This window comes from Labrus bergylta, chromosome 23 (genome assembly GCF_963930695.1).
Source record: "Labrus bergylta chromosome 23, fLabBer1.1, whole genome shotgun sequence".
Classification (NCBI taxonomy): domain Eukaryota; kingdom Metazoa; phylum Chordata; class Actinopteri; order Labriformes; family Labridae; genus Labrus; species Labrus bergylta.
In genome coordinates, this window is record NC_089217.1 from 7,249,723 (window position 1) to 7,262,944 (window position 13,222).

General features: G+C 40.0%; 1 protein-coding gene across 10 annotated transcripts in view; it reads right to left on the reverse strand.

The window, feature by feature from the left end:
- LOC109998029 (ELKS/Rab6-interacting/CAST family member 1) overlaps positions 1-13,222 on the reverse strand; it is a 105,603-nt gene that overhangs the window by 70,455 nt on the left and 21,926 nt on the right. For 6 of the 10 annotated variants that reach the window (XR_010665120.1, XR_010665121.1, XM_065951143.1 and 3 more), the window contains exons 5-12: positions 11,462-11,718; positions 11,207-11,378; positions 8,393-8,467; positions 7,128-7,283; positions 5,854-5,946; positions 4,680-4,847; positions 4,414-4,581; positions 898-1,035 (exon numbers count right to left, since the gene is read on the reverse strand). Coding sequence is in view for 7 of the 10 variants with exons in the window: in XM_065951143.1 (XP_065807215.1) it covers positions 898-1,035; positions 4,414-4,581; positions 4,680-4,847; positions 5,854-5,946; positions 7,128-7,283; positions 8,393-8,467; positions 11,207-11,378; positions 11,462-11,718 (1,227 nt within the window). In the remaining 3 variants the exon portion in view is untranslated. The remainder of the gene's footprint in view (positions 1-897; positions 1,036-4,413; positions 4,582-4,679; positions 4,848-5,853; positions 5,947-7,127; positions 7,284-8,392; positions 8,468-11,206; positions 11,379-11,461; positions 11,719-13,222) is intronic. The other 4 variants (XR_002278574.3, XM_065951144.1, XM_020652785.3 and 1 more) reach the window with 1 other exon arrangement.

A 13,222-nucleotide genomic window follows, 5' to 3' on the forward strand; every position in this document is an offset into this window, starting at 1 on the left:
GTGTGTGTGTGTGTGTGTGTGTGTGTGTGTGTGTGTGTGTGTGTGTGTAATTCTGTACGTGAAAAAGGACTGCATGAAACACAGTGCATGCAATTAATCCAACCACAGGGTGCGATCATTTTCGGGTAACATTTTTTTCTACTCTTCTTTGAAATAAACCAACGTGGCTGTGATGGAGTAACACAAAAAATGAAGAATGGGATGGAAAAATAGAAAGGAAGAAAGTGAAAAAGAAAACATATCCAAAGTCACAAAAACAATGGAACAAAAAAAAAAAAAAAAAAAAAGCCAAAGTCGTCTGACTGAAGATCGAGTCGTCAGCCACCTTCACCTGCCAACTCTAACACAGCCGTCTGACACCCTGAATATTAGTCATTGGACAATTAATAGCTGTTTCCTGTGTGTGTGCTAAGGAGATTGAGTGGGTAACACAATCGCACTTAATGGTATAAAAATATTCTCATCAAACACTTTGGAGCCGGTCGGCTAGCGTAGGTGTCATTGGTGTGTTTCCAGGAGTCGGGATCAAGTCCTCAACAGATCATAGGACAGCCGGTTGATGTTCCACTCCAAAGATCAAGTGGCACAGGACTGTTTTATGTCAATGATACCTGAATGTTTAAAGCCAGACTCTTGACAGTGTGGTTTTTGGTTCTAGTCCCATTAGTCTGAGTCATGTGACTACACTGGATGGTTCCTAAACTATGAACACAGACTGTGATTTAATGAAACAGCCGATGTGATTATTGGTTCATTTCCATCAATCCAGACTCATTTGGTCATGGTGTGGGTGGTCGGAGGTTTTATTCATAGCATATTTTATTAATGTAACCCGGCTCTGAAGCTGACCTGAGGTTGACCATCTGAGTGTGTGTGTGCGTGTGTGTGTGTGTGTACCTTCTCAGCCAGGGCCTCCTCCAGTGTTCCCAGTGCCGTGTCTGTATTGGAGGTGTCCGTCTGTAAAGACTTGACTCTGTCTTTCAGGCCGCCTAGCTGCTTCTCTTTGTCCCTCAGCTGATCCTGAAGGTTCTCTATCTGCAGACAAAAAAGGAAAGAAAACTCATCAACAGTGTTGTTTTTGATGCAGTATTATTCCTTAATCATTAAGTATTCATTATGCATTTTCGGCTGTCAAACTTGACAAATAAAGCACTTGGACAGCAGCTAGTGAATAGCCGAGAGGATAAAGAATGTCTGCAGACGGATAGCAAATATAACAGGAATTCTTCCACAAATAATCAGATGAAAATCTAATTAGTTCTGATAACAAGAATAAGTGAATTAGGGTTATCACGAAACCAGAATTTTGAATACATTTTAAATTTGATAAAATACCATGTTGACACCTGTTCCAATTACACACAAACAAAATAACACCCTAGGGTACCAAAGGTGATTTTTATTTCAGTGAATGGCTTGGGGGAAAAATGTCCCAGGTTGGATTCGAACCCAAGCTGTCCACCTGAAGGAATATAGCCTCCGTACATGGAGCGCGCACACTAACCACTATGCTACCGATGTCTCCAAATGTTTTGTTTTAAATAACCAACTTGAACACAGTGCTGGTACAGAAAAACATACCAACTCATTAAATAAAATCTATCAGCAACAAATACAATAAGAAGGCAGATTTTCCCCCAAAGATCGCATAAAGACTGATTTCAAATTATTTTATAATGTGGGTTTGAATATGAGTCCTTAAAATCTAACTACTGTGAAAACAGTCCGAAAAAAAACGTCTTCAATCTCTGTTTCTACTCTTTGTTTTCATCAGCGATGCTTGCTCTCTTCACTATGACATTAGACCCTTTTGGTCTTTTGGTTGTAGCAGCATATGTCGGCTTCCCCGCGACTGAGGGGCAAAATGTAAAACCCTTCAGTGCAAGTCAAACAGCAAACACACAGCTAGACGAGCATTTAAAGAGTCCTGACATGGATGTCTCTGCCCACCGTGGGAACAATTTTTCACACAATGATCTGATTTTATCCTGAGATTTTGAACAAAATGAAAAGGCTGAGGGGCCTTTAACCCTTACTCCAAACACACACACTGTCTTCACCTCCCTCTCTTTCTTCATCTCGCCCTGCCTCCTTATTATTCCTCTCACTGTGATTTGGTAGCAGATTAATTTTCTGTTAAAACACAAAATCAGCAGAAATAACTCAACGACTCACTCTTTCCCTGAACCCATGGTGTGTGTGTGTGTGTGTATCTGAGTGTGTAGAATGTACTGTGTGTGTGTGTGTGTGTGTGTGTGTGTGTGTGTGTGTGTGTGTGTGTGTGTGTGTGTGTGAAGAGATCACAGACACAGATAAGGAGCTATGTCAACTTTGCAATATTCATTAAAAGATGTATGGAACAAAAGGTTGAATGGCAGAGAAATAACAAATTGAGGATTAAAAAACGTCCAGAGATGGAGAGCTTATGCAACTTGGTGGTAAGAGGGAATTTGGATGGTAACAATCACACATTTTTTAGCCTCCAATTTTCCTAATTCTCTTTGTCAGAAAGAAAGGAAATCAAACATTTGACAGCCTCTCACAAATTTAAAAAAAAAAAAGAAAAAAGATTGGTATGTAACCTCTGACTCCCCCAGCAGGTGAGACACACACATTTTACAGTACTGCAAAGAATGTGAGTATGTGTGTGTGTGTGTGTGTGTGTGTGTGTGTGTGTGTGTGTGTGTGTGTGTGTGTGTGTGTGTGTGTGTGTGTGTGCATACAGTAAAGCATTCCCATCGCCTCATTAATCAAGTGTTCACCTGACAGCTTGACTGACATCTCCTCCAAACACACACAAACACACACAGACACACACACTTGACATTGAGAGGCAGTGAGGCTCTTTGATCCCGTCTGCACTTCCTGAAACTGACAACTGGCACGCGCACACACACACACACACACACACACACACACACACACACACACACACACACACACACACGGTATTATTTACTAAACCCTCGCACACACTCGCAGCTTGTCTTGTCCCATTTTAGACCCAGAAATCGCACGTCATGTGATAATGAGCTTGAATACGTTAACAAAACAATAACCAGCTGGTGCGTCTCTTCATTCTCATTGTCATCTTCGGCACATAATACAGAAAAGTACGTTAAAGAACAAAGAGCTGAGGATGATGGCAGATCAGACGAATAGCTACACGATTAATTCTGTGCACTCATGGTAATTTTCTTCATGGCTTACATATGATGACAGGTTAAAAACATGAAGTAGAAGAAGAGGAAGAAGAAAGAGGAGAAGAAGATGAAGAAAACACAAAGAAGGATTTTTTTTTGAATGCAAAAAGAGAAGAAAAGAGGAAATCAAAAGTGCAGATGAGATAAACGAAGAGTCAGCAGCGTCTCCCTCTCAGACGCCGGACTGTATTCTATTTGAAGGCGGCAGAGGTCATAATTTATTGAACAGGAGGAACTCATTAGTATGCATCTGATTTCAAACACACTCTGTCTCTCTCCTCCCCCTCCCTGTCCTGCTTTATGTCTGTCTGCTTGATTGTCTCTATCAATTATCGGCTGGCACTCTCCATTTTTTTTTTAAGCAAGTGACAACAGAAGGGACGAGGAGGAAGGAGGAAGGAGGTCACATATTAAATGGCAAGAGATGCAAAACGCTCTTATCTGAGGAAATCAGCTATTTAATGGATGCTTTTTTTTTTAACCCTTCATTTTTTTTAAGAAGTTGCCGTTTCAAAGATTGACTAAATCCTTCCTTCCAAAAAGTTGTGTGTGCTACACAGCAAAGACACAGGGTCATTGCTGCTCATGGTTCTAACTCACAACATTGCAGAGGAGACACAAAAACACATGAAAATAACTTAACCTGTAACTCATGGCTGACTGTCTTCTTGTCTGTGTTTGCTTCTCTCTGCATAATTGTCTGTTCGTCAGCAACTAAACTATCCACAGCCCTACATCTCCATCTAGTGGTTATTGCAATACATGACAACATTTTATTCTTATAAAGTCCTGATTTCAATTTAAAAAGTATTTCACCATGCTTGAATACATCTTTTTATCTGAATGAAAGCCATTTTAGCCTTTTGTGATCTACTGGCATTCAGCCTGTTTAAATCATTTTTCACTATATTGCTGTGCTCAGAATCTCAAATATCAAAGGAGAAATATGGCCATGGAATAGAAATAGAATAGAATTTTAATTCAATCAAAACATGAAGAACTTATAGGAAGCATCAATGCTAAACAGATGACAACAGATGACAGCCATGATACATGCAGTATTAGGAAATCCTCCTTCGATGAAATCACACACTAGACCATCAACAACTACTTAAGAACAAATTGTGTACTATAATTCAGTATATTTCCTCTTTGTGTGTTGACATTCAGCCTGATTAGGTACCAAAATAAGTACATGGTGTTTCCGTACCTTCTTCTGCAGCACGTTAACTTTGCGCTCCTTGACGTCCAGCATGTCTTTGAGGTCTGTGATCTCTCCCTGCTGAGTGCTTTTCTCCTCTGTCAGCTCTGATATCTGTGTTGTCTTTTTAGAGAGGAGAGATTCTTTTTCCTCTAAGCGCAGACGCAGCGCATCCACCTGTGCGGAACACGTTAAAAAATGGAAAATGAAAACATTTCTCTCTGATAGGTGATAGTACCCTAACATAAAGGAACAAGTACCAGTAGCTGTACTACCTCAGTCTGGAGGATGGCAGCTCTCTGTTCCTTTGCAGTGAGCGACTCTTTGAGAACGTCCACATGCTGTTTACTGTCAGAGAACTGATTGTTCAGAGTGTCCAGTTTGGTCCTGAAAGCAAGCAGCTCGCTGTCCTTACGGCTCAGATCCTGCTTTGCCTGGTCCATCTGAGAAACACACACACACACACACGCAACATAGAGGTGGGAGATCCATTTAAAACCGTGTACTAAAGAGGATTACACTCTTAATTTCATTTAAATGATTGAAAAACTACAACAAGCTTCAAAGTGAGCACTTGTACTAGGTGTTAGTTATTTAGGAGTAACGCTAGAATACAAAATGTGGCCTTCTAGTGGGATATGTGTCAGGATCTAAGAAAAAGATAGCTCTGTCTCTAATTTCTTACCTGGAAAACAAATAATAGTTAGACACTCATCAAAGTTATTGCAAACAAAACCACACAAGAAAAAGAGTCGTTTAAAAACCCGGAGCAAACTTATCCAAGCCACTACTTGAAGAAAAACTTCATGCAAATAGAAAGAGAAAGAGGTTAGATATATGTATACAGAAGCACAGCACAGCTGGATCCTCAGCTGGAAGTCTGTATGCCGGTTCAGACTGCTTGGAACAACTAAAGCTTTCAACAGCCATTGGCCATGGACAGAAGGAGACGTCTTAACTCAGTGGTACTGTACAAAAAAGAGTATTTATATTAAACTGAGAAATCGCATTCAAAGTCCCTCAGTTCTGCTTAGGTCCAATTTACTCTTACTGTGACTTAAGACACAATTTGTTTTTTATTGTCTTTTTTTGAGTAATTCATGTTATTGGGTTGATGAATGTGGGATAATTAGCCATATTTGACTGATAATATGATACACCAACCATGAGATGAAAATAACTTAAAGACAGGGAGAATTAACAAATTGTGACTTGAGGATAGATTTCACAATTTGAAATATTATAGTAGTTTATAATACTGGCTATTGAGAGTTCAAGTTGTTTTCTGCTGTTTGAAGGAAAAATACTTCAACACTATAAAACTACAAAGACTCTACTTGGTTTCTATTCATGCAGCAGCCTTTAGCCGACCTGTAAGACAGAGAGAGTGTGAGGTCAAGAAAGAAGACAGAAAGAAAGCCCAAACAGACACAGAGGTGTGTCCCTTACTGCGGACACCTCCTCCTGAAGCTCATTGGCTCGCTGCTTTAGCTCCTCCTTCTCTGATTGGCTTTGAGTTAGCTCTTCCTTCAGCTGCTCAACCTGGCAGGAGAGGAATGCGTAACCATGACCACAACAAACCAGCCGATACAGTCACTGACCACTCTGACAACTAAGATCTAACATGCAGAAACGATGCATAAAAAAACACCCGCTGTACATCCTAACCTCCCTCTATAGTACCATCATGATATGATTGTGTGGCAGTGTGTAGATTTGTAGAGCCTAAGGGTCATGTCATTGATACAAACACAAGACATTTCAGTGAGCATTTTTTTCTTTGACAGAATGATTTTCTCAAAATTAAAACTTAATTAGCTTTATTGACATTGATTTTAGATCCTAATTCATTGGGATCAAATCTCTACTCGAATACAGACTAAGTTCTTAAAGAAACCTTAATAACTGCAGAGAATGGCCCTGCCACATTGTAAGTATTATTACCTGTTAAGTAACTTGAGAAAGCTGCTATTTTGATTGAAGCAAAAACACCTCTTACAGTTTCTCATCTTTGGTGTGGATGTTGGCATATTTCCCCCTGGTTATGTATTTAAATTTTCTATCAAGATTTGGTTTAATTGTATTGTACTGGTACTTATTCATTTTGGCTTACCAGGTACATGCTCTTTTGTTTACTGTCAATGTTCTACAAAATAAAATTAAGATTCAAACAATATGTTCTTCTGAATTTCAGGATATTGATTCAGTAGTTTTGGTTAGACGTAGCTCCTCTCTGCTTTTTCTATGGCTTCTGTACTCACTTGTTGCACCTAACTAGCTAACCCTGACCTTAAATACATTATGAGGCTGCAAACACTATGATTACGTCTGCTAATAAAAAAAAAGAAGCTTGTAAATAACTTTGGGTATTACTATACACATCGAGAAATTCATGCTAATAATAATAATTTAATCTAAGTTAATGTACTTTCAGAAAAGGTGTAAATGACTTCCTGCAACACGTGAAAAAAGTGGCACAAAAACAAACACATTCAGTTCATACAAGCAAACAACCCAAACAAATTCAATTTCCAAAATGTCTTGAAATGCTGCTTTGTTCTAAAAAAAAAAAAAAAAAAAAAAACAGGACTCCATTGGTAACCCTCTTTGTTTTTGTCATTAAAGCTGTATCTGTCAAGAGGTATGAAATCTTTCTGAGGAAGTAAAGAATCTGAAATGTCTAAAAAAAACAGGGAAGAGGTGTGACTGTATGAATGTGTCACCTTGTTCTTCATGAACTTGGAGTGGGATCTGTACACCTCCATCTGTTTGATCTCCTCCTCCCTCTCCTCGCTGCTCAGAGCTCCGTTGGACTTGAGCATGTTCACCTCATCCTCCAGCTCTCTCAGGCCGCGCTCCATCGAGCTGATCTTCGCGTCCTGGCAGAACATCAACATGGCCGGGTTAAGATAAAAAAGACCAGGTGTGATGTACTGTGCCATGGCTACAAATATTTATACAAAAACAAAGTATCCTCTCGGCATTTCTGACAGATAAGTTGTGCAAGAACAATTGCGTGTTGGGAACACAACATTAAGTATTTGACCACAGTAACTGTACTGAAAGACACGTCTACATTATTAATTATTCAACGATATAAGGTATAGTTTGAAATTTGTCAGATCGATCCAGCTTGAACTCTTATTGTTTTTACCTTAAGACAAAGTATCTCCACCAGAGGGCGCAATTTGAGTTATTTTGTGAGCTTTGATTATTATTTTCTTCTTAAGTGGGAGGCATTGTAATGTTTGTTTGTGGACAAACTTGAGAGCAGTGCAGAGATTAATCATCGACACAAACAGCCCATAAATGCAACTAAATATGCAATGCAGCATCCTATGAATGCATTCATGCAGGTCCCTCTGGGTAATAAAGTTGTCTAAGTCTAGGTAAGGTAAAGTGAGGGGAGGAAAGATTTTGGGAAAGAAAAAAGGCTTTATGATTTAAAAAATAAGCACACAGGCAGAGTAGAAGACAACTAATAATGCAACAAGGAGACTTGCTATCATTCACCCCTTTGTGTGTTCAATATCGAGTGCATTGGAGAAACTTGACTCGATTTTTGTTGGGCTGGCCAGCATGAAAGGTACACCCCAAAGAAACAACCATCTGATAACCAGGAAGGAAAGCTTGTTCTCTTTTTTTTAAAGTGTGATTGATTGCTATTCATTTGTAAACTTTAATGTGAGGAAACTTATGAGCACTCTCCTGAGAACAAACTTTGAATGAAGGCAATGCATTTCACAAAAATTCTAAAGCTAGTTTATCATTTTTGCAAGCCGACGTTCAAACGTGAATTTATCTGCATCATTTGTTGTTAACACAGTTTATTTCTCCAACACAATAAAGTGCAAATAACAGTGTGATTTTAGTTTCTGTTTTTCAAAGACAAATGAATACACAGATATTAAATTAAAGAACAAAATATGCTCAATCGAAGCTAAAGCAAAGACACACATTGACATGAAATAATCAACAACATTTTTACCTTCATTTCAATGACTGTCTGCAGAGCCTTGGTCTTTGTTGATTCTGGAGCTGCTTCGTATCTCCTGTGCAGCTCCTGAGGGACAAAGACACCACGATGGTCAGCAGGAAGTCGAGAGAGAGAGACAGGGGGATGGAGCAAAGGAGGAGAAGGTCGTGAGCCGGGACTGGAGGCTACAGCGAGTGAAGGGGAGGGATGGAGGGAGGGCTGAACAGCGGGTGTAGGCCGAGGAGCGGGAGCAGGGAAGGACGGAGAGTGTTGGATTGAGGGATGGACCGAGGCGGCTATGACAAATGTAGGATGGTGAGGAGGACAGGAGGAGGGCAGGATGATGGGGTGGATGGAGTGACGGTGGGAACGTGGGGACGGTGCGGGGAAGGAGGGAGAAGGACTCAGCGGGGGACGGCGAGGTGGTAGATGAGGAGGAGAGGGTTGGAAAGGGGGAGACACATGGAAATGAGGCGGGATAGGGATGGAGGGAGACACAGGAAAAGAGGGAGAGATGGGGATGGAAGGGGAGACAGGAATGAGGTGTTTCCCTCTCGCTGATGAGCTGCTCATTTTCAGCCTTCTTGGGTCGATCCGTCCATCCCACATCCTTTAAACTGTGAGGAAAGCTAAGCTGACACTGTTTAACCCCTTAAAAAGTTAATAAAAAATCTGGATTTCGAAGACTAAAATAAAAATGTACAGTTATTATATTCAAGGACTGAAGCTTGTTTGTTCAAATTACATCTAAATCAGTCTGGAATCTAAAAAAAATTAATTGAAAGCCAAATTTTCGATTCAAATCAAAGAAATCCAGTCTTATGGCTTCAAATTATAAGAAATACATGCTGCTAATGTCATCCCTTCTGGATCCATGGAGGAAATTCCTGTTAGGAAATTCCAGAATGCAATAAAGAAAAAAAATCCTAAAAGACTCAAAATATTCCAATAAAATTCCATAAAGACTAAATTTAAGCTCCCTTATTGACTTCACAGCATGCAGAGGAATCCCAGCAAAGAGGCTGTAGATACAACATCGTAACTCACAAGTGAAATGAGAGCATAAAGGGGGACAGAAAGAAGGGGGAGTGTAGTACTTATACATGTAAAAGCACAATAAGGGCAAAAATAAAATAAGAAGAAAGAGGAGGATAGAGGGAGGAGACTGAAAGCAGAGGGCAGTGAACGCATCACTGCTTCTCTTTGGGGTGAGACACACTCCCACAAAGACTGTTAATGCATGAGCCAGGGCGGACAAGAACACACACATGAGAAGAGAAAGGGATAGTCGGGTGTCACGGCTTAGGGCACTACTGTGAGTGCTGTGAATGGTCATGGACACACACACACATACACACAAAAACTGATAAATACACTCTCAGATATTTGTTGAAGATGTCTTAGTTGTTACTTACATCTTGGGGAGTGTCACAGGTTGACTTTATACATTTATTTCATAGAAACTGAAACCTACTTTTCTGTTCTTCACAACAACATACAGAACAATCTATTGCTATTCCTTCGATGTTCTTCAAATATTTATTCGAGACCTGTTTTGTATTTTTTTAATTAAGTATTTAGTAGCTTGAATTAAAAAATGCTTCCTTACAGCAGGTTGCTTACTGCAGCAACTCTTCTCCATCCTCATAAGGGACACGATTACACAATCTTAAAAATATCTGTCTTTTTTGTAAGTGGAAGCTGCAGGGACTGGTCTATTAATTAATGAAAATGTTTTTTTTTTTTTTTTTTTAAGCGAGGAGTCAGCAATGGAAGAGGAAGTCCGTGAACAAATGCACAACTTTCATTATTTACTGCCGTGACTTTCCCTTTAACTTGAAGCTATCTTTGCAAAAACTGTGCAATTGGATTTGAGCTCTACAGCTGGGAGGTCTGCAGATCTGTATCTCATAATGATGTTTTAAAACTGCTTTTTAACTCTGTTTCTCAGTTGTTCGCTGCCTGTGAAACATTAAATGACGCATCACTGTCGTGTGTGTGTGTGTGTTCGTTTTTTTTCTCCCTCACAGCTGTGGCCCACGGTGCATTTGGAGCTGATTATAAAAGGTTGATTTGAGATTCATTGTTTTGTTGGTTTTTTTAAAGGACCTGAACAAGACAACACAAAGGTTTATTTTCTCAGAAATATAATGTTAAACTGAGTTCTTCTTATAACATGGGAAGATAAATAAATCTTCTTTGATTGAATGTTTCAGTTTTTGTAAGCAGGAACAGACTCTGAAAACAAATTCTACATTCTCATTCATTCACTGCTTATTTCACTGTAATGGGACTCATTCAGTATTTTTCCATAACATGTTTGATCTTTTTAAACAGTCCTAAATTCACAAAAATGAAATAAACTAGTACTGAGAAGTATTTCATTCATCAAAATGTTGTCAGTGTTTTGAAAATCAAAATCAAGGTTGTTTTTTTTTACAGTAATATATCAAGCGATGAAAATGTCCATCATTTAAATACTCATTAACAACATTTCACCACTAGAGGGAGCTGTTGTATCAAAGAACAAACGTCATGAACGAAAGGTTAAAACAGCTGAGTGTGGCGTTTAAAGACACAATATGTGCAGGAGAGAGCGGGCAGAAAGAATAAAGGATACCATCCTGTGTATCTGTGTGTGTATATTGATCCTTCTGTGTTACATTTAAACTGAATTATGAGCCTAGAGATGAAGCAGACAACGGCCGTGCCTGGAAATGACATGGTTTGATTTGCACACTCTCACATCTGGCTGTAACCATACACACACACACACACCCACACACATGGGAATGCTTGAATGCACACACACACACACACACACACCTCTCTGAGTTGTAGCATCTCCTTGTCTTTTTGCTCCAACAAGCCCTCCAGTTGGTGGATCGTCATTTCGGCGTCCGCAAGCCGCCTCGTTCGTTCGTGGTCTTCCTCGGTCGCCCGTGAGGACAGACCTTTGCTCTGCAACATTTCCAGCAACTTCTTTATAGATTCATCTCTGTATGAGAAAAAGAGAGTTAAAGCGACTTTACGCGGCAACAAGTACAGTAAGAGCTCTCTGAATTGAAATATAAAAATCACCTGGCATTAAGCGTGTGTTTCTGTGTATCTATCCTCAGCTCCATTTCCTCCAAAGTCTTCCTCAGGAGGAAGAGCTCCTTGACCTGTCGCTCGTATTCGCCATGCAGACGCAGGAAGTTGTCCTCCGTCATGTCCTGAGGAGCGATTGGCTGGCTTCCGAAGAGACCAGACTCCGAGTAATCTGACTGGAAGAGCTGGTTGAGATCCCGCTGGATGCGGAGCTCATCTTGTAAAGCCTGGATGGTGCACTGAAGATGCTGTCGAGGAGAAAGAGAAGTTCTTATGGGCATGTGTTGTGAAGCGCCTTCATTGATCAGAAACAAGAATTGGAACTTAATTGCAGCCCCCTTTACTAAAGTAAGATAAAATCAGGCTACGGTGCATTAGTTTTCACAGAGGTTCTGGGGTTGGATCTGCATCTGTGAGTACTGCAATGGTTAATGCTTGATTTTAAACTGAGGAACAAAGTGATCCTTCACACTGGATCATTATCAGTATTAGGAAAATAGCTGAGATGTCGCAAACAGTATCAGGAAAGTTGGTGCTTCCCTAAAGGAGATAAAGTGTGTAAACTGTGTGAGCCGTAGAGTCCTCTTCTCACTTAAAATGACTGATGGTGATTGATTTGTACCTGGATCAATGCGCATAATAGATGATCTTTAGCAATGTGTGAGTGAGTGACTGGCTGACTAAGACAGCATCCAGTAGGTGTTTGTCATCTTGAGCAAGTGAGCGTGTTATAAAGTGGTGTTGGCAGGCAGGTGTGTTCCTTTAGCTTCATTGCTGAGGACAACATAACATGTGCCCCCCCCCCCCCCCTCCTGACTCAGACATAAGAGGAGTTTAAACTGTGTATGTGTGTGTGTGTGTGTGTGTGTGTTGTCACTATGATGTCCTGGGTTCTTGAAAATGCGTCACACACACAACCTGAACAACAGCCAGGTCATCGCTACGAGTCACAGCAAATTCACAGATACAAATAACACAGGTAGCAAAGAGGTGAGCGAGTGAGAGCATGCAAACCAGAGGTTGAAAAAGAGAAGAGACAAAAGAAATAAAAAAAGAAATATACACGTGTTATTTTGTCCTTGCAGCTTTAGTCATAAATGCAGATGAGGACAATAAAAGAGAAACAAAAGAGAGAGGCAACAAGTCAAATATATTAAATTGGCGGAAAGACACAAAAGAACAGAAACAAGGAAAGAACGGGATGATGGGATAACATCAAGGCAGCTGTCTCTCATGATAAGTCTGCTTTATGTTTAAGAACAGCCAGTGTAGCTTCTGCTGTGTCATGTCCACAGCTTTCATTTCTACATTTCTAGAGAGACAGCTGCAGAAAAACCTGCCAAGAAACCTGTCACTGACATTTTTAGTTTGATACCTCTCTGTTGCTGGTGTTTCCATGTGTGCATTTTTGTGTGTGTAAGTCTGCTGACTCATAAAATAGCTCCTAACACACACACACACAAATAATGGAGGCTGACTGACATTTATAGGACTTTCCTGAAGAAGAAGAAGCATCCTCTTCCCCTCTTAAATATTCCCTTTGTGGTTGAATCCCTTTGTCTCCATTCCAACAGTGATTCCTCTCTCAGACATGCAAACACAATCCACCCTTATGAAGAGACCGGGCAAGAATCCACACAAAATCTCTATTGCTTCGCATTAGGCTTTATTCATTATGCAAAGATGAATTATGAGTGAACGTTAATAAAACTAATTACAAATATTTTTCTGAGTTGTTGTTTGTTTTTTTTA